At 42.5% G+C, this 19,735-nt stretch overlaps 1 protein-coding gene across 1 annotated transcript in view; it reads right to left on the reverse strand.

The window, feature by feature from the left end:
* LOC309672808 (BEN domain-containing protein 5) overlaps positions 1 to 19,735 on the reverse strand; it is a gene marked incomplete at both ends in the record, with an annotated part of 984,871 nt that overhangs the window by 75,088 nt on the left and 890,048 nt on the right. The window contains one exon of the mRNA XM_082484407.1: positions 15,165 to 15,327. Within this exon, the coding sequence (XP_082340533.1) occupies positions 15,165 to 15,327 (163 nt within the window). The remainder of the gene's footprint in view (positions 1 to 15,164; positions 15,328 to 19,735) is intronic.

Genomic DNA, 19,735 nt, shown 5'->3' on the forward strand with positions numbered 1-19,735 from the left:
GTTCTTCTCTTCCTCTCCATATTATCGTGTCACTGTGCATGTCACCTTGTAATACTGGGTTATTTATCATCGCTGAGTGCCTAGATTGGCCCTGCTAGAGAAAAATCAAAGAAAGCAGCAGGGGCTGAGGTTTGATGAGAAGGAAACAAATTCTTCCCTTCAAGAAGCATACGTACTTCTCTGCTGCCCCGTACGCACCCACACATGCACGCCCGCGTTTCCAGGCTGCTCCTCTTCCCCCCGCCAGCAGGCTCCTTTCAGCCTGCCGAGTCCTTGCTCTTCTCCCTTTTCTCTGCTCAGATTCAGCGCCTCGTTTCTATGGATTTCTGTGTCAGCTCCCTCAAGGATATTCGCTGGAATGGACACATTTACGGGATGACTAACGTTCTGAAAGCAGGTGGTGCTATTATAGTCATACAAAAGCCACCTATTTTTGCTGCCTTTCGCTGTCATCCTGTTAGGGCTATACTTTGCTTTGCCTTGTTATCGTACCAACTTCTCAGCACCGTTACTCCGGGCTGCTCCAGTTCCAGGGCTGTCTGCGGAGGACTGATAGAGGGGCATCTTTGTTCACTGCAGCGGTGGCATGGAGCTCCCCCACACAAACAGAGGCCCGCAAGTTTCTCTCTCTGTCATAATTGCTTTCCTTCATGAATCTTGAGAACATACTTAGGAAAAAAAAAAAAAAAGGTCTGGTATATATGCATATCTAATGTATGCATGCACTCACACATATCTATTTTCCTATGCAGAGCAGCAGCCTTAAAGTGAAATGTTAGAAGATGACTATGTGCGCTTTATCCTTATATCATATTTGGGATAATCCTTTGCGAGGCATAAGGTAAATTTTTGGTATTGTCTTTTCCATGATTTCCTGTTTGCATTAACTACTTTAATATCTCAACTTGTATTGGCTTGGAAACTCTCAGCTTGTCTTATCTCCGTTCTTGATCTTACCTGTCCCTGCACTCCTGGGTTTGGTGTGGTAAGACTGAAAGGGTGCTGTACTTATCCTCAGCCACAGGGCATCTCTGCCTAAATTCCATCTGAGCACCCAGGACTGGGGAGGAATGCAAGATGAAACACAGGTCTGGAGTTAAAATAAAATGGCATGGTTAGAAGCCACATTTCCTGAACTTCAGTCCCGAGACCTTATTTAACGAATAGTGAAATGACCAGGCGAAAAACAATGTCAGCATATGACAGTTTTAAAGTGCGTATAACAGAGCAGGGACCACTGCAGGAAGATTCTCGGGCAGACCAAAACCACCAGAATCTCCTATGTCCTTTTCACCTTGAAGGGAGAAGCTGGATTTTCACTTCCAGCTCGGCACTTTGCAAAACCTGGCTGTCCTGACTCCAGCTCCTTTTATTCCTCATACACGCAGTGGAGGGCAGTACAAATTGTATGAGTGCTTCCTAAACCGGTTTATGCCAATCCAGCTTGTGTGTGAGGGATTTGCATTCAGAGAGCTCGCAATAAGTACAGAATTATTAATACAGCGTTGAACTCAATAGCTGAGACACTGCTTGTTACCAGGGGAAAAAACCACTACCCTTCTGCTGTAAAGGATCTAAATGGGAATCAAGCTCAGTCTCGTCTCACAGCGTAAATGTCCTGACCTGCTGTTCCCTCTCTGTAACACAAATTCAGCTATAATCAATTATGGCTTGAAATGCTCCTTAAAAATAGAGAAAAATCCAAAGCACATGCAAAGGCCTCTGATGGAATCCGATGCGATAAAGCAGTGCAGGAAACTCCTTTTTCTTATTAAAGGCTGATTTTAAATCCCTCTGCAGACAGATGCAGTTGCTGTGTACTGCTAACCTTGAATTCACATTAACAAGTGTATCAAAACTTTCCTTTTCCGACTGAGTGCTTAGTATGGGAGCTTCTCTGACAGCTGCTGCACGTTCTCCTCTCCCCGCATTTCATCACCAAGCATTCCCTGCTAATCAATAGAGGTCAAATCTGGATCCCATTGGGATTCACAGTGAAAACTATTGACATCAACAGGTCAAGAATAGCCATTTATACAACAGAGAGCGGAAAACATAAGCAGGAAAAGGCCATCAAATTCTCAGCTACTGTAAATCAAGATAGTTACAGATTTACACCAGCTAAAGATAAGGCAGGAAAAAAAATAGACAAAAGAGAAAAAAAAAACATCTTTAATGACCTCAGATAAAACCAAAATCTCATCCTAGTACTGTCCCACAGAAAAGCTTTGACCTAGCCAGGCTGATACAACAGGGGTGCTCCTGCTTCTCCGCCCGCTATTGCCTGCCAAGACAGGCCGGGACGCAGAGGGGAAGCGAAGGAAGAGAAAACCTGCTTTGTTCTTGATTTCAGCAACCATCAGAAAAACATCCCCTTCTCTTCAATCGACTGCCATTGAGGAATGAAACGTTTCACGCCAGAAGAGGGCACTTTAACTACAGGCAAGCGTGAGCTGCGCTGCCCGGTGCGGACCCGGGCAGGCAGGCAGACCGGGCGGGGAGGGGAAACCGCTTCGTTAGGCTCAGCCTTACACTGGGAAATAACTACAGGGAGGTGCCAAGAGGCACCGGGCTGCTGGGCTTCTGATCTCCTCCTAAGAGCTGACACTGAGCGCTCGTCCTCGCTGGTTTTGCTGCCTCGGACCTGGGCTCAAGTCCCCTCCCAACAGCAGCTACTGAGACCCAGTCCCCACCTGGTTTCTCCGGCAATATGGATTGTGTGCCAGCTGAAATTCTCCCTGCGCTGGAGTGTTTTACAGCAGCTCCCCCACACAGACCCTCTGGTGTGTAATAACATTTAAACTCACTCCAGCCTTTCCTCCAGCCGAGGCATTAGTTGAGTCTCTGTCCTTTGCTCAGCTGCCTCTTTTCATAAAACTTGCTCAAACTCAATACCTCTGGGAACTCTTTCTGGTTGGAACCAAAAAAATAGGCTCAGAAGTTTTGGGGTGAATGCATATGAAACACACACACACACACACGCCTTCTGCCCAGCAAAAGGACCCTGAACACAAAGACTGTCTGCTTTTTCCAACTGTATCAGATGGTTCAAAACCAGATTGGTCTCTCTACAAACCTTACTTGTTGAAGCACGTATACTGGTCGCATCCCTCCAGGCACAACATGATCAGCCATGCCTCACCTCCTTAGAAAAATCTTGACAACACAAATTTCAGAAGTTATGCAAAAACCTGAATTATAGGCGAGATAGACCAGAAGAGATGGACAAAACCAAACTGAATGACATAGCAAGTATGAGAATTTAGGTCTTGCTTTGAGAGTTTTGTTTCTTTTCTGTGGAGTTCCCTATGATGAATCTCAAGCTATTTTCTTGTTTGAGATAGGCTAGCACAGAGTAATAGCTAAATGTATCCGAACCAGTCCATAAACTCCCACTGCATCTCTCTACACCATCTAATTCTCGGTGGCTGTCTCAGAGTGGTTAGTCCTCTGTTTGCATCTCAGAAGTTTCCAGACACATAAATAAACCAAGCACGGATAAATCGGGTCTGAAGGTCTGTTTCTCAGATGGATCTGGCAGCTGCCTCGGTTTATTGGCAGTTCATTTATCATCTCAAGAAAAATATTGATGGTTCTGGAGACACAGGCCCTTTCTGTGTCCTGGTTGAGGGAAAGCTGTCCTTCTGGGCAGGCTTTGGAAAGAAAGTCAATGCAACAAATTCTACTTGGCAGACACGTGAAGGATGCGGTGCAAAGAGGAATCATTAAGTAAGGAAGAAGGGACACTAGAATGATAACCCTGTTGGCCCAGAAATAGCTCAGTTTCAAATTTTCACAGCATCAGAGCAAGAATGTGAGATTGTGAGACTGCTAACAGGCAGAGTCATAGACATCTTCTAAGGGGAGGTATTACTGCTGCACAGTAAGAGACAAGGAGCCTGAAGCTGTATTCTGCCAACAGAACCAGCCACTAACCTGACCTTGAAGAAATCCACAGAAACTTCAAGATGAAAAGGCTTGAAAACAGGAATAATGGGACTGAAGCACTGTAGACTCTCTCCACTTGGGCTGGCAGAACCAGGCAGTCTTCGCTCCACCATGTAGGAACCTTAGCAGTTCAGCTGCCTCTCCTCTAGAAAGTCAGCAGGAGGACAACTGTATCCTCCAAGTCATATCCAACCCCTACCTTGATTAAACCAGCTACATTCCACTTGAACAGCCTGTTTCAGGATTTACTGAAAGGAAGCTTGAGATTTGTCATGTATTGATAGAGTGGAAAGACCTCAGTTTGCACATGTCCTCCAACACTGCTCCAACCAAATGTCTGCAGAAACCAGTCCAATGTAAGCTTTTGATACACGTGACACTCCACAGTCCTGCAGATCCCTCTTTGCTACATGAGAGGTCTTGAGTAGTTAACCTTTACATTGGATTTCTTGAGGGACTGGCCGATGAAGAAAAGATGGATTGTCACCTATCATTTGGTCTTTTGTGGCATCAGATGACAGTTGCTGTTTTAATAAGGATTACTTAGTTTTAGAGAAAGAAATAACTGGCCTGACAGATGCATTAATGCAGCCTGACTGTGGGAGCATGTTATCCAGAAGCTGGTTTGCTGCAGAAGAGTGATGCACACCAATCATAACGACAGAAAGCAAGGGATATGGGACGTTGCCATTTTCAAACCCCATGTATTCCTCCAGCAGGAGTTGGTTCCTAGACTCTTTGAGCAAGATGACCAAAATCCAGCCTATGCTGAACAGAAATTCAGTTAATTTAACAGGCTTTGAATCCCTTTGAATTTGGGAAAAAGAAGAGTACGGCAGAACACACACAGACTGTTAAGCGCATGAGGAACTGAGCACATTACGATGTGCACTCGGAAACTGAAAGCCGTATCTCTCATTTTGGTGCATGTACCTGCTGCTTGTGTGACCAGGGCAGGATTTATTCTGAGTGCAAGTAAAAATCATAATGCACAGCAAATGCAGGCTCTGCCATTAGTGTCACTGGAGTCGATTCTCCATCGCTTGGCAACTCATACTGTTGTGTGTACTCAGAAAGGAAGTGTGAGATGATATACCAACTCTAGCAATGAAGGAATGATTCTGATCTGGTACTATTTTTCTGCTTAGCATGTGCAGGATAAATAGGCAGGCAGCAAATAGCTAGGTAGGCTAGGAGACTTCAAACGTGAAAAAATGGTGTCTGATATGAGTGCCATGGGGAAAGCAGATGGGGATCAATGCTGCTTCCAGTGTAACAATTAGGAATCACAAGATGAAGCTTGCAGGTGGTAGGCTTAAAGCAAACAAGATATTATTAAGCCGTGGAAATCCCTAGCAAGGAATGCTGTGGATGCTAAAAAAGTATGCAGGTTCATGGGAGACAAATCCATTGAGTGTTACTACAGACATAATCAACGTCTCTGGCTCCGGGATCCCCAAACCACTAATTGCTGGAAGCTGGAAGAATATTCAGGGGAGATATTGTTATAAGATTACTCTATTATTATATTCTTCTCCGGCATCTGCTTTTGGCCTCTGTCAGAGACAAGACACTGCAAAGGACTGGTTTTGATCTGAGGCGATTTGGCTGTTCTTCCCTTAAGAGATGAGACATAGGAGAATCAGACCCACTCTGCTCTTATCAAAACACAAAGGTTTCTGAACACTAGACCAAAGCTGCAGATTGTCTTTAGTTTCTGCCTGAGACATGTTCAGACTTTGTTGATCTGAACCCTGGACAAGGTTTCACCTCTAGGTGACAAGAAACACTGCTGACCTGGGGTGAGCACCTATTTGCCTTGGCTTGAATGGATATTCTCTTCACCTGTGAACTGAACCTGGCAGGTTTCTGGCCTCTTTCAACAGCGGCTTGATGGAGAAGATGCGATCTGCTTTTCAGGATGCCATGGGATATCCTTTGTCAAGGTTTGCAGAGATGTTAGGGGTAAAAGTTTGTAAAGAAAAGGAAAGTGAAGTGGAGTCTCTACTCACCAGTGACAGACCCAGGAAGGCAAGGAGATGTGGGATGTTTCCTGTGACTTTCATGCCTACAGTCCTCTGGTTTCTAACAGAGATCATCAAGTCCAACCATCAATCTAACACTGCCAAAACCACCACTAAACCATGTCCCTCAGCACCACATCTACCCGTCTTTTAAATACCTCCAGAGATGGCGACTCCACCACTTCCCTGAACAGCCTGTTCCAATGCTTAACCCTTTCTGTGAAGAACTTTTCCCTAATATCCATCCTAACCCTACCCTGACGTAACTTGAGGCCATTTTCTCTGTTCTATCGCTTGTTACTAGCGAGAAGATGTAGACCCCCACCTATCTACAAGCTCCTTTCAAGTAGCAGCTGTCCCTACTGGAGAGATTAGTTTTAGTCTCTGTACTCATTCAGCCATCTATTTTTCATGAAACTCATAGGAATGTAGTATTTCTGAGACCTTCGTCACTATCAAATTCAGTTGCAATTGGTCAAGTAGCTGAAAAAGACAGATGCACAGACAGATAGACACTCGTTTCTTTGCGCTAAGTTTCCTAAAAAACATCTCTGATTCCCTTTCAGGATGTTGGTATTTGGGACTAAAGAAGTAGTAGTAGTTAGAAATAACTTCTGGTCCCGCCCTAGAATTCCCTTTAATCACCAAAAAGCCCTGCTGAGCCTTTAGGTGGCAACATGGAAAAGAGAAAAAGAATAGTTTAGGTGAAAGACAGCACAAAGTGACAAAAAGCAGCGACTGGGTGTGTCTGATTAATGAAACATCACCTGTAAAAAATCAGGTGAGATGAGACAAAGGCATGGGGTAGGAGTAATGACCTAAAACTGCAAAGATTATGGTGAGGATACAGACACGAGACAGGCAGGCACAGGGGAGAAGACTCAGCCAGAAGCGAAGAGACACGGAGAAGAGGAAAAAGATGACAAACATGGAGACACACAAACACCACTACAGGCTGGCAGAAAAGAGGAGGCTTATCACAGAGCAACTGCAATTTTTCTGTTTATTGCTTTTTGAAAAATGCCTCATTCTGAATGCTTTTTTTCCTTTTCATTCCCATTGACATTTGGGAAAGCTCCAAAGCACAGCACTGGCTAAAGCCCTCTCCCAACCTAAATCTTCAACCTACAGACGTTACTCTTTAGTCATATTAACCACTCCCCTCAGACATTTCCAACAAATTGTTAATATCTTTTAAGCCTTGCTCTCCGTTGCCTTTCAGATTAGCCTTGCCCTTTCCTTTGCACTTAAGTTTAGCGAGTGTTACTAATAGGAATTTAACATTTACCAAAGAATTATTTTAACTACGGGTCTAATAGCATTTGTATGGTGTTCTGAGCACCCGAGAGCCTCACTATCAGTTCCATATGCTTAGTTTTGTCTAAGTTGCTTATAAGGACAAGGAAAAATACAAGTTTATAGAAAAGCCAGTTCGTAAGAGAGGCGTTCAAGACCTTGAAAGCCAGTTCCAAGAGGGATAGCAGTGCCTGGAGGGAACTCTGCAATCACTCATGCAATCGACTTCACCTTCCAACCATTCAGCAAAAGCATCACTTCTGCTTAGTCTAAGTTATTGTCTCCTGTGTGTAAAAGAAATACTAAAAGAAAAATGTAATTATTATCATTACTAACTGGAAAATTATATGTTTTTTTTTTAATACCATCATCAAAACCATTTTGAATTAGAGAGTTCTGTGCTTGCAGGCTGCTGATTTAGCTGGCCTGGTAGCAACCATAAGTCATTGGTAGTTTGAATGGAAAGCATTGATGAGGATTTCAATCAGTAAAACCTCGGTGGCAGTTTGGCAGCAGTAAGCACGCAGTGTCTCAACAGAAACCCCAAAGGTTGCATTGGATGTAAGATCTTTTCAGAGTTGGGCTTCCTCATCTTGGCTGATGGATCAGTCTTCCCGTGTCACTGGATACAGCCCTACCTAGGCCAAAGAGCACATTCTCCACCAGCACTGAGTTGAAGACAGCAGGTGGGAAGCAGGGATGATATTTGCACATGTGTCCCTATAAGACGCTTACTCTCCTACTGTCCAAAAGGTCCCTGTTCCCGAGTAAGGTTGTAAATATTGATGGCTCTCAAGTCAGCCTGTGCAAATTCCCTAGTCCTGGCTCACAGGTCTTGAAGTCTTTCTGCTCTTCAAAGATGAGAAGCTCCTGCATTTATGTCTAAAAGTGACTTGAGAGCATTTCTATGGGTCTGGATATGCACCTTGCTCACATTCTGGTCCCAAAATAACCATCTCTTCTCTTCCCTATACCTTAGTATCCCTGGGAAAGGAATCTGTGTACACAAGAGGAAGAAAATTAATCTACACCTTCATGGGGTCCTCCTTTACAATGTTGAGGACAACACAACTCGGAGGCAGATCGTGGTGCTCAGTCTAACTTGTGCCTTAAAATCTGGTAGGACAGGTTGGCTCTCAATACCTCTGTTACTTAATTCCCCTTAAGACAAGATCGTCAGCTTACAAACTCCCTTTCACTTTTACTTCAAACAGGCTCGTCAGTCAGACCTGCTCTCCCTCCTTCCCCACAGAAGGCCAGTTGAACTCTTGCCAGCAGGCAAAGCAACTGGGCCCACAGAGAAATGAACCAGTGACTCAGGATCACTCTTGCTGCAGCAGTTAACTGCAAGACCGTTTCCCCACTCACACGCATGGTATTTGATACCTGGCTCCTAGCCAAAAGGTAACTGGAATCATATGGTTAAATCCCCAGGAAATACTTTGAAGATGCCTTCCAAGATTGATATTCTACATTTCAGAAAAAAAAAATAAAAATCTTTCTTTAAAGAAAAAAAAACACCTTTATAATAACATTTTGCACTTTTATAGCATCTTTCATCTGAGGCTATCAAAGTACTTTGGGATACAGATGCTAAGAAATCCATTACAAAAATTATAGATATTCCTAAGTCGACTGTAGTCACTTGCCTTAATTTCCATTTCTTTATTGGTGCTCCCAGACGGTGTCTGCATAGATTGATGCGATCACTGCTACAGGCAACTAGATAAACAAATCTACATTCAAATAGACACTCCCCTCCCCCCCCCCCCACCCCTTAAAGTAAAATAAGTATTTTTGTACAGCACTGTCCACTGTATTGAACTTGAGGGAAAGAGGTGTGTATACTGCAACACCATATAATGCTCTGCACTTTCATTGGACTGCACTTCATTAACCAGACTTTCACTGTTTCTTAATTTTCTTTGAGCACGTTCCCTTGTATATACCCGAAATGAACAAACACACAGATTCCTTCTGGGTATGAGCCAACAGCTGCAACCCCGAAAAATATCAGCTTCTTATATCATTAACTGAGTTTCCATGGTGCCCTGGGGCAGAGATATTGATGCTTGACAGCATTATCACTATAAAGTAACTTTACAACTCTATAATTTAACTCTATGCTTCCAGTAATATTAAGAGCATTTGAAATTGTCGCTGTAAACCTTGACACTTTCACACAGACTGGGGAGTTGAAAGAGGACTTTGTTTTCTTTCCTCAAAGACAGCCCAAAACATGGTACTGCGAAATAACCAAATACTGGAGAGATGATGTGCAAGGAGGTCACTCTGAGGAAAATCTGCAGCGTCAGGATTAATGTCTCTTTTTGCAACACACAGAAAGGAGTCTGTTTCTAGGAGTTAGCAGAAGAAAGATGAAGATGCAGACCTCTGGAGGTCTTTTCCTGAGTATGTGCCCGATTTACTTTGAAATCATCTCGGCAACAAGCTCTAACTCAAATTCGAACGTAATCCACGCTAGATAACCTCTGCAGAGCTCCCTCAGCTTTATCAGCACAGCCTTTCATACCTCATTGGCTTTTGCTAGTAACGTTGCCTTTACTGGGTGGGAATGAACCTGCGAGGGCTATAATCTGGCTCATGAGGATCTTCTCTTAAGGATATCACTAGCGGAGCTAGGAAGATCAGGACAGGCAATTGCCAAAAAAAGACATGTAAAAAAGCCCAAAATAACCAAGTATGTTTGCCCTAGAGGACTGGCAGGTCTGTGAAGCTCTAAAAGTTATAGATGCTTTTACTGGAATTGTAGTTTGCATACAGATTTCTTTTCCCCAGGACAGGCATTTACTGAGATCCAAGTACTCTTTAAAAGGAATCTGGATATAAGCGAATGACTGTTTCCTCCAGGGGATTTAACTTCTAACAAGTCCACAGTCAAGCAGCAGGCTGATATTCTGCTTGAAGTTAAGAATCAGGGTGAACTCAGGGGTCCCAACTGTGCCAAGAGTCCAAGATGTGAGCTCCTGTAAGGCACCTGGAGAGACTCTAGTCAAACCAAGCTTTCATCCTGTGGCTGTAGCCACATAAATATATTTTTTAATGTCCATAAACAGGAGAGAGAGTTCAGCAGTGCGACTTTGTCCTGTTTAAGGGATGCAAAGCTTCCGATTCAACACACTCCCTGAAATGGAAAATACAAAGTGATATCTTTGCAAGTTGGTTCAGCTATACTATTTTAAAGTATTGAGATGAATTCTCAGCTGGTTTTAATGTGACAAGACCTACCTTGGGATAATATTAGTAATGTCTCTTTCTTCTGTGTTCTTCATCCGTGGCTTCCAAAACGTTCGTTTGTTTCACAAAAGAAGTTTCATGAAATTCATTCTTTATATTGACAACATTAAATCAAAGAGGTGAAGTGATGTGCTTCAAAAAACTGTACAAAGGAGAACTGTTCCACCACAACCCCAGTCCAGGGTTCCAGTCTCTTGTTCCACTCAGAAGTGATTTCAACAAGTAAAGCCATACATATAGATGACTAAAGGCCCATGTTTGGATAAGGACCTTCCCCACTTGGAAGAAGATTAGAACTAAGATTAAAACACACAAAAAACCATGGACATGCTGACAAATGTGGTAACCCACCTATCTTGATGATTATTCTCCCCTACAGCTACAAGGCTGCGATCGTGCCAGTTCTTGCCTAGTCTCCATCTTTTCTATCTTCCTACCTCATGGCCGGTCTTTGGAAGCGTAAAACCTTTTATGCTCTCTTATGGGCTGCCTGCTGTGCAGCAGGGATCCAGTTAAAACACTCTAAAAAATGAAACCAATAGATTTTAAAACTGTTGATGTGAGACTCCTTTACTGGCCGCTCTCGGGTCAGGCTGTGACAGCTGCTGATCAGCAGCTGTAGTGGAAAGCAATTCTGGGTGTGCTATCAGAGCAGCGCTCGGAGTCCTACAGCTGGGGATTCATCCTTCCGCCCCTTCTTTTATCCTTTGTTCCCTGCCCAGCTGTGAGGCTGGTGTGTATCTAGACAGCTCGGCAGTTGAGTTGCCGGTGGCGAATGTCACCGAGCAGTTTACATGCCTTGTGCCATAAGCCCTGTAAATGCCTAGTAAAACATGGTATTTAATGGAAGCGTATCAGCTCATTTTAAAGCTTCTTTACCTGGTGCTGAGCAAACTGTTGCTGCGCTGCCTGTTTAATCAGTTACCGCCAAATGCGTGCACGTGTGAGAAGGGTTTTAAACATTTCTCGGTCCACTTCCAGGCAACTAACCGAGAAGCCTACAATCCTCTCATTACGCCTTCGAAACAGAGACCATTCACAGTTGTCTACAGCACATGTTATCGCAGGGTATTCTGCAGAGCCAGGCTTACAGAACACATCCCTAATGTTTCTCCTACACCAGGTACGTATCAGTCAGACACAGACCTACCAGGCACACACATACCTCTGAAGGAACGTATACCGGGACGTTCAGGAAGTTACACCTGATGCAGTGCTTTGTTTGCAGGTTGAAAATACAAGAGACACTCCCGCAGTAACCATTACTGATATAATGCTAATTGAGGCCCGAGACATCCATGCAACCGTGTTAACTCTCTATGTTAGAAGAGACCAGAAATTCAACACTCCGCAGGATGCCGTTATTCCACCATATTATGTTGCAAACATATACCCCCCCTGCACAGACTGATGGAAGATTCATCACTCCTGGATTTCATTTAAATAGTGCAGCCTCAGGGGCAAATATATTTTTTTTATAGCATATACCAGATATAGTCCTCTAAATTCTGAATCTTTGAGGTATTTCATTTAGAGGAATACATTCAGTCATGCTAACTGGAGTAATTTGGAACAGAGTTCCACTTTTAATGATACCTTTCCTTTCTTTATTTTAATTTTCTTATTGAAAAAAGTTACTGTCCACACTAACAACGTCAGAATTCAAATAACGCTTCTCAGACTGAAAGTCTGTCTCCCATTTTCATCCATGTAAGGTATCGATTTACCTCAATAATTGCAAAGTATATTTCAGTCACACAATTCTGACCAAAATGTATAATCTTAGCCAATGTAGAAATGTATCTATTACAGGCACACATAGAGGTTTGTATAGATCATAGAGTTAGCATGGAAACCCTGGGGAACATGAAGAGATTTATAAAAAAAAAAAACCAAACCAACAAACCTAACCCACTTATATAATGGCATGAAAGGGGATAGTACTATGATCTTCTTTGCCACGAATGCTGTAAAGGTAAGAAGCTGACAGGTAGAATTACAGGCCACCAGTGAAAAAAGAAGAGTATTCAGAGGTTGTTCGGTTTTCTCACTTGCCAACAGGAACAAAATGAGGCTAAATTAACATTTTTGTAGAACCTGGAGATCCTACTTTATTTTGCTTTCTACATGGGGCCAGTATGGCTAGTTTCCGAATGGGGGGGTGTGACCTGCTTTGTAGTCTCTGTTCAAGACCGTGGGTTCCCTGAATTTGAGGCTGAGTCTCAGTCTGCGCTTCTTAATCCAACGCTAGAAGCTTTGAACAATTCTAGCCTTCCTGATCCTGTTTCTATTAAGAACAAAACAAAACAAAACAAAAAGCCCCACAACGCAATAACATCACAGTGGGATGAACAAAGTCCTAAGAAATACCTCTTTGGAGGCAGACTTGCTGAATACTTGCCCTATGAGTTCACGCGTTTTGGGCTCACTGTACTTCATTTATTTGCTTGACTTGCTGCCTGCATGTAGCTAGATAGTTAATAGAAGCACGCCCGTCCTTGGAGGCCAATATGAACTGACTGGCTGTGTCTTTGGTTCAGGTCCATTAAAAAACTGAGCATTAATTAATCACTGACTTGCAAATAGCTTGGAAGAGCTGTTCAGGCTAAATTGGAACGTTCTGCAATTGTTTTACTTTTGGTCACAGGCACTTCGGTGATGGGAAACTTCTCCCTTGCCAGAATAGGATGAGCATAAATCCAGGCACTCCTGTGTTAGAGCAGACCAGCCTAGAGACTGCTTCAAGCAGCTCCATTTCTTTCTCTAACGAGGAAACTGCACACGCGAGGAAGAGCTGTCATAAGCAGCACTCTTGATAGAATCCCTCCGTTGGAAAGGAAATAATAAAACCTACCAGGGCAAAATGCCAGTGGAGCGTACTACACAGGCAAAGAGCCTTCCCCGCTTGCTGTCTGCCAGGCCAGTCAAAACCAGCCTCTCCTCCTTTTCCCCTCAGCTAGGGGAAACCGTACCTGCGGAAATCAAGCTGCTGCCTGAGCTCTCCACACATCGCCACCAAGGAGGATCTCTGTGACCTGGGGCCCATTTTCGCTGCCCTAGCTGCCGCTGGCCACAATGAATGAAGCGAGAATGATGCAGCTCTGTCTGCAGAAGGCAAGCCAAGCAAATGGATAGAGATGTTAGACCCCCACACCTGAAACCTCGGTAATGTGAAGCACGAAACAAAAATCTTTATGGAAATGGAAACTAAGCCAGCCTGACCCACAAGTCGTGAAGAAAAACATATTCAAGGGAATCATGATCTCATTGGTATCGGGACTCTTCCCACTCCTCCCTGCAAAAACTGCTCTTGATAAATAAGGAAGATAAATAAGCAGTCCTCAGTACAATGAGTACTAAGTGAGGTGGAAAATGGAAGGTGAAACTAAGGCACGTGTTCTTAGAACGCCAAAATACCAACGTAAGAAAATAAATACCTAAACCTAACAGTAAGGACATTTATTTTCCTCCGTAGCCAGATATGCTACATCTGTGTAAGTTGCAAGAAGCTATTCCTTGGAAATAGTTAACCTGACTGGGCAAAAAAGAGCTTGTATTCCACATGTTCAAGTCCGATAAGTCACCTTAATATATTCATCCCCCTTCTTCCCCCAGATTTCACTTTCAGTGGAGAAGCCAAACCATAAAACCCCAAATGATTAAGAACTGCTTTCCCCGCTCCCTGTTTCTTGCTCTTATTCCCACACAGTGTGCACATATGCATGGGTGGTGAAGAATTATGTCTCATATGAAAATTTCCCCCTCGCTACCCTAAAGCTGTAAACCTTCCCCAACTTCCGAAATGCAGTGGAGAGGCAAATAGGCAATCACAGCTAATCTTTCTCCCTCTGCAATGTTTCTAAACCTGTGGAAATTTCAAAAGCTACCAAGAGAGAATGACAAAATGAAATAACACACCCAAGCTTGAAGTATGGGCACCAGTTATTTGATTGAGCATGGTGACAAAAAGAAAAAGGAAAACATAGAAACAGATCATAAGACCAGTCAGAACAATTCCACAAATTGTTGATACATTGCGATAGCCAGATGGCTATGTGTTTTTTGAGGAACGAGACGCTGCTTCTATTTGAGCACTCAAAAACGCGAACAACTTTGTCGGCTTTGTTTGCAGAGCTCACTCTCTGCTTCTTTGTCAACTGGTATTGAAGACCTGGCCCTGAGGCAGCTGCGGAACCTAATGGATCCTTTAGAGCCTTTTGGCTGCAGTTCAAAGGTGGAGAAGATATTTTAACTCAGTACCAAAGATGCACTTTCAACTTGCTATTAAAACGATAATACAAACACGGGGATAATGAGAGTATAAGGAGAGAAATGAAGAAAGAAATGGAAGACCGTGGAAGGGAATGGATCACAGGCTCTCCAGGACTAGTTTCTATAATAAGTGTGTGAGACAATCTCCTACAAGAGGGAAATGGCTTATTTGATCTAATATACCTTTCTCTTCTTGAATTTCCACAGTATGGAGAATCAATATGAGGGAAATTAAAGCATCAGGAGCAGACTCACATTTCCACTTGTGTTTTCCTATCTCAGCAAACTCTTATTGAGATCAAAGTATTTACCTTAAGTGCCCAGTTCATGTGTGCTGCAAGAGTAGGAAGGATTTCAAAAGGATACACGCTTCTTCTGTGTAGGGGACAGCAGTAGTAGGTCCATCCAATATGTAGCTGTAGAATGAGACTTCCAGAGTGTAGCAGTAGGATGAATCATTTAACAGCCCACCAAGAAAACGCCGGCCTGTCCCTGCTTTCACAGCGTCTCTATTGAACGACGTACTGGACTGCAGGAGGAAGAACACAGAGCCATGAAGAGAGTTCATGAGTAGAACACGGGAAGGGTTGGGAAGGAGTCTCTTAAAATAGAAAACAGTTACATTCACATTGCCAAATTTCGTTTGCGCTATATGAGACTGCACTATTTTTTGAGCATGGCCTGGAGAGACCATTAATGGAAACACAGTTCTGGCACACAGACTATAAATAATGCCTTGCAGACTTTCACAAAATTAATCTCAGTTCGCTAGTAACACCAGCTTTTCTTTGAACCTTCCAGACACTCCATTCTCAAAAGTTAAGCTGGTCTATTATTTGCCTATTGGGTTCCTTCTCTCTACTGCATAACCTGTATCATAACCATTGTCCCCCACCCCTCACCCTGGACTCTTTTAAGCAAAGTAGAAATACAGTGGCATTTACGTTTTAGTGAAACTTTCTCACCTAAGACATTTGACTGGTTCTTAAATTAGGTCACACAAATTTCTGCTTCACTAACTTAAATGTTAACTGGGTGTTACTCTCTGGGTGGAAAAATATACTGCGCTATTTTACAGCATTAGCAGTATGGTATAAAAGGCAGTATTTTGTGCTATTACTGAAGATCTGGCTTTAAGAACCCTACAGCTTTATGACTATTCATTTGAGGGGTGGAGGGGAGGACTCCAAGTATTTCCATAAATGAGTTTTAGCTCTCCTTTTGAAGGCATGACATCTGGAGACTAAAAGGGAGCTCATCTTCAGGTTGATTGAAGTCTCAGAGCTTGTTCCTACCAACTAGACAGTAAAATGGATTCTGATTTCATTTTGGTTATCTGCGTCTATTCACAAACCTCATAACCATTAGATTGAGTCAATGTGGGCCCAGCACAAGCTAGTGACTAGCACCAAAAAAAAAGAAGAAAAAAGAGCTCTTAGTAGATCCAGCTTGGATCTATTGCATAAAAGGCCTTAATATCTCCTGGTTTAAGACTTTTATGTTGCCAGCGAAACATAAAGGAGCCTTAATACAGACCCTAACTCAGTCATTGCGCCCACGGTGAATTCCCTGAGCTACCCAGTGTCCTCCTATTGAACCTTAGGGCTAGTACCTTTTCTTGCTAACACAATGCCAGTATTTTTAAGTCCATCTTTTATCAAAAATGGGGAAAATAAGATTTCTTATTTAAAAAAATTAGATGCAATGGTTCAAAATGCTGAACTTCTCCAGACTGAGAAAATTAAACTAATACTGAAATAAGCAACATTTCTTGATGAATAGCACATACCAGAAGAGATATAAAGAATGGAAGCACCTGTGGGTTTATTAACATTCTGAATGTTTTGAAGTCTCTCTCATGTTGTAAAAAGGGAGACTTTCCAGGTTAATTAGAATAAGATGGAATAGGGTTTCTTATTAGCATTATATAAAGGAGTTTCCAAATGCAACTTGTTGTCTTTGTGGTAACATAATATTTAGCTTTGTGGTAGACGGTACACAGAATGTATTCTGTTGTGTACATATCATATAATCTCCTCCAAGTTACATGGCAGAAACCTTGAGGATATTCTGAATACCTATGGGGCAGGGAGGTAAAGCTCTCATAAGGACTGACAGGGAAATTAATTGTTAATTTGATATATGGAGTAAAATACTTAAGGACGTCTACAAGAAGGAATGTTCTCTGACTTCCTGCAAAAGAAGACTTCAAAAGACTACTGAGACCCTGAAACTGAGGGAAGCTTTATCTTCAGTTAAAATTCAGAAACATAAAGGAAGATGATAATGCTCTGGGGATTGCTTCGTAAGTCAAGAAAACGTTGATTTTAATGGATAGTTGTCCTTGTTCAAATGAATGCCTGTGGTGGAACTTTTAATGCACAAAAGCTTCAGCTGATGAATATGAGTGTATGGAGCCAGCTCAAAGGAAGAAGACAACACATGTGTCAAAACATGGTGCTGTGGTTTGTGAGCAGAAGCGTCACTCACAAGGGGAACGAGCTAATTCTACAGCTGTATTTGGCACAGTGAAAAGAAATAAAATGTCAGAGAAGTGATTCAGGGAAGACATTAGGGATAGAAATAGTCCAGTGATTAGGAGAGTCGGTTACTGGTATGGAATATCTATGAAGATTATGGAATCCCATCAACTACGTTTAAGAACAAATGGGACAAGTATCTGCTGAGTATAGCTCATGTCTTTGGGATACAGTTTGGACACAAGGTCCTCTTCAGCTCTATTTCCCATGATTTCAATCAGGCTAGAGGAAGGTTATGAGTTGAATTCCTCATAGATGATTCTTGAGATAAATCTTACATAATATTTTCATCACAGTTCTTGGCATGGTAAAGGAGGACCATGCCAACAAAACTTGCTGATGACACACTGTGGAATGAATCATCATTATGGAGGAGGCTCTGAATATCATACCAAAAAAAAGCGGTGGGATGACTTCGAGGACTGGAGTGATAGTAGTCAGATGAAACTCAGCTGCACAAGTGCCAGGTCATGTACTCAGGGCCTAATAAAAAACAATCTCTGCTATAAGCTGAAACCTTATCAGCTGGAAATAGATGAAGAGAGAGTCTGATGTATTACTTCACTGAAGTGATTTTTGCTTTCTGGCAGAAAATAGCTCAGAAGTTGGATCTGGTTATTGGCAAAATTATACTTGACATATTTCAAAAGTGAAGCATAAGTAGTTTAAATAATTTGAAGAAGGGTTTGTAAGTGGCCAAAAAAAGAAAACAAAATTTGGATCTTTCCAGAGTTTGATATTTTTTTTTTAATGCTATTTTGTGAGGTTTGGGGTTTTTGGGTTTGTTTTGTGGTTTGTTGTTTTTTTTCTTTTTACTTTTTGTTTTGTTTAATAGAAGACTTCCAGTTTCAGCTGTGCAAAATTACTTGAAAAGGCGACAGCATTAATAAAATCACCTGTTCATTTCTTTGCCAGGTAGTGCTGCGCTTCCAGGAATAAAAAGAAGCCGAACCTTCATTTAGGTGCATAAATGTAGATTTTGGAGGTTAAATTGTCCCCATTTTAAAAAAAAATTCTGATTGCATGGACCAACTTGATGTCTTAAGTAAAAAGTAAGATCTCTGCTTTGACTCAAGAAGGTTGGGGTAGAGAAAACATAACATAAACCTTTCAAATATGAACACATGGATGTTTTGAAACAGCGGTATGGGCTTGGCTCTAGAGCAGATGTTATAAGCCAGAATGCGATTTGATGTTTTAGACAAAAAGAAGAAAATTACAGATTCAAGAAAATGCAACTAATGACAAGGACGGGCAGCAGGTACTTGCCTGAGTCCAACCTTCTGCTCACCGTTTCAAGTCAAGATAAATGGAGTGGAGAAATAAACAGGCAAAACTTGGACTCCTCACCAGAACTGATCTTGGCAACTGATAATGCTGAAACAAAGGCTATGAAAAGCTATGTATTATCATGGCAAAGAAAGGGCCTTTTGCACCCACATTTATTTAATCAAACTCTAATCTGAGGAAAAGAGGCGGGGGGAGGGAAGGGGAAAGGATTTGGGGGCAAGAGTGGGGAAAGAACACAGGTAAAGTTGTCCAAAAAGGAGTTTCTTGCTTCTCTGGGAGAATCTACTGCCCTAAAACCCTTTGCAAGGCTGAACCGAAGTCATCATTAAGCAAATGCACTGAGCAGGCACAGCAGGAGAACAGCAGAACAGCTAAACAAATATTTATTTCTCCAAGGCTGAATCACATGGGAGCGTCAACAGCAGCAAAAAGTACAAACTCTGGAGGGTGGGGGGAAACACCAAAGACTTTGAAGTTCTTAAATAGGGATATTTGTAAAAAATCAACAGTAATTCATTATTAAAACACACAGATACATTAAAGCTCACAGAAGGACTCAGCTTCCCAGCTTGTGTGAGAGAATTCAGTGAACAAATAGCTATCTACAGGATTAGGAGGTGCCAAGCAAAAAGAATCCAGTGTCAAAAGAGCAGAGCAAGAAGGGCGAAGGATTACTCCACTTTCTGGTGGGAAGAAACCCACCAGAAAACTACACCTGGATTTCACGCACATGTGGGAACTTAAAGGTGCGCTGACCCTCTCGCTACATCTTGGGCATTAGTGGCAGCTTCCCCAGGCCTTCCCACCAAATTTCATTCCTCTTTACCGTGCTTTGCCGAATACCTTCTGTATGACCAGTTTCCCCATTGGGAATGACAGTGAACAGCCAGGCAGCGCAAAGAAACTTGTAAACCAATTGGACCTTATTCAGACATTACAGCAGACACAGAGATGCGTGGAAGAAAATAAGGGGAAAAAAAAAAATTACATGCAAATTCTTTCTGGAGTGGTCTCAAAGCAGAAAAAAATCTTGGCCCTTGGTCAGACCTCTCAGCGTGCCAGAACTCCTGTCTCCAGGGGAATCTTGTCTCTTGGCTGGTAAGGACA

The sequence above is a fragment of the Vanellus vanellus genome (genome assembly GCF_965231255.1).
Source record: "Vanellus vanellus genome assembly, chromosome: 5".
In the NCBI taxonomy this organism is placed as follows: domain Eukaryota; kingdom Metazoa; phylum Chordata; class Aves; order Charadriiformes; family Charadriidae; genus Vanellus; species Vanellus vanellus.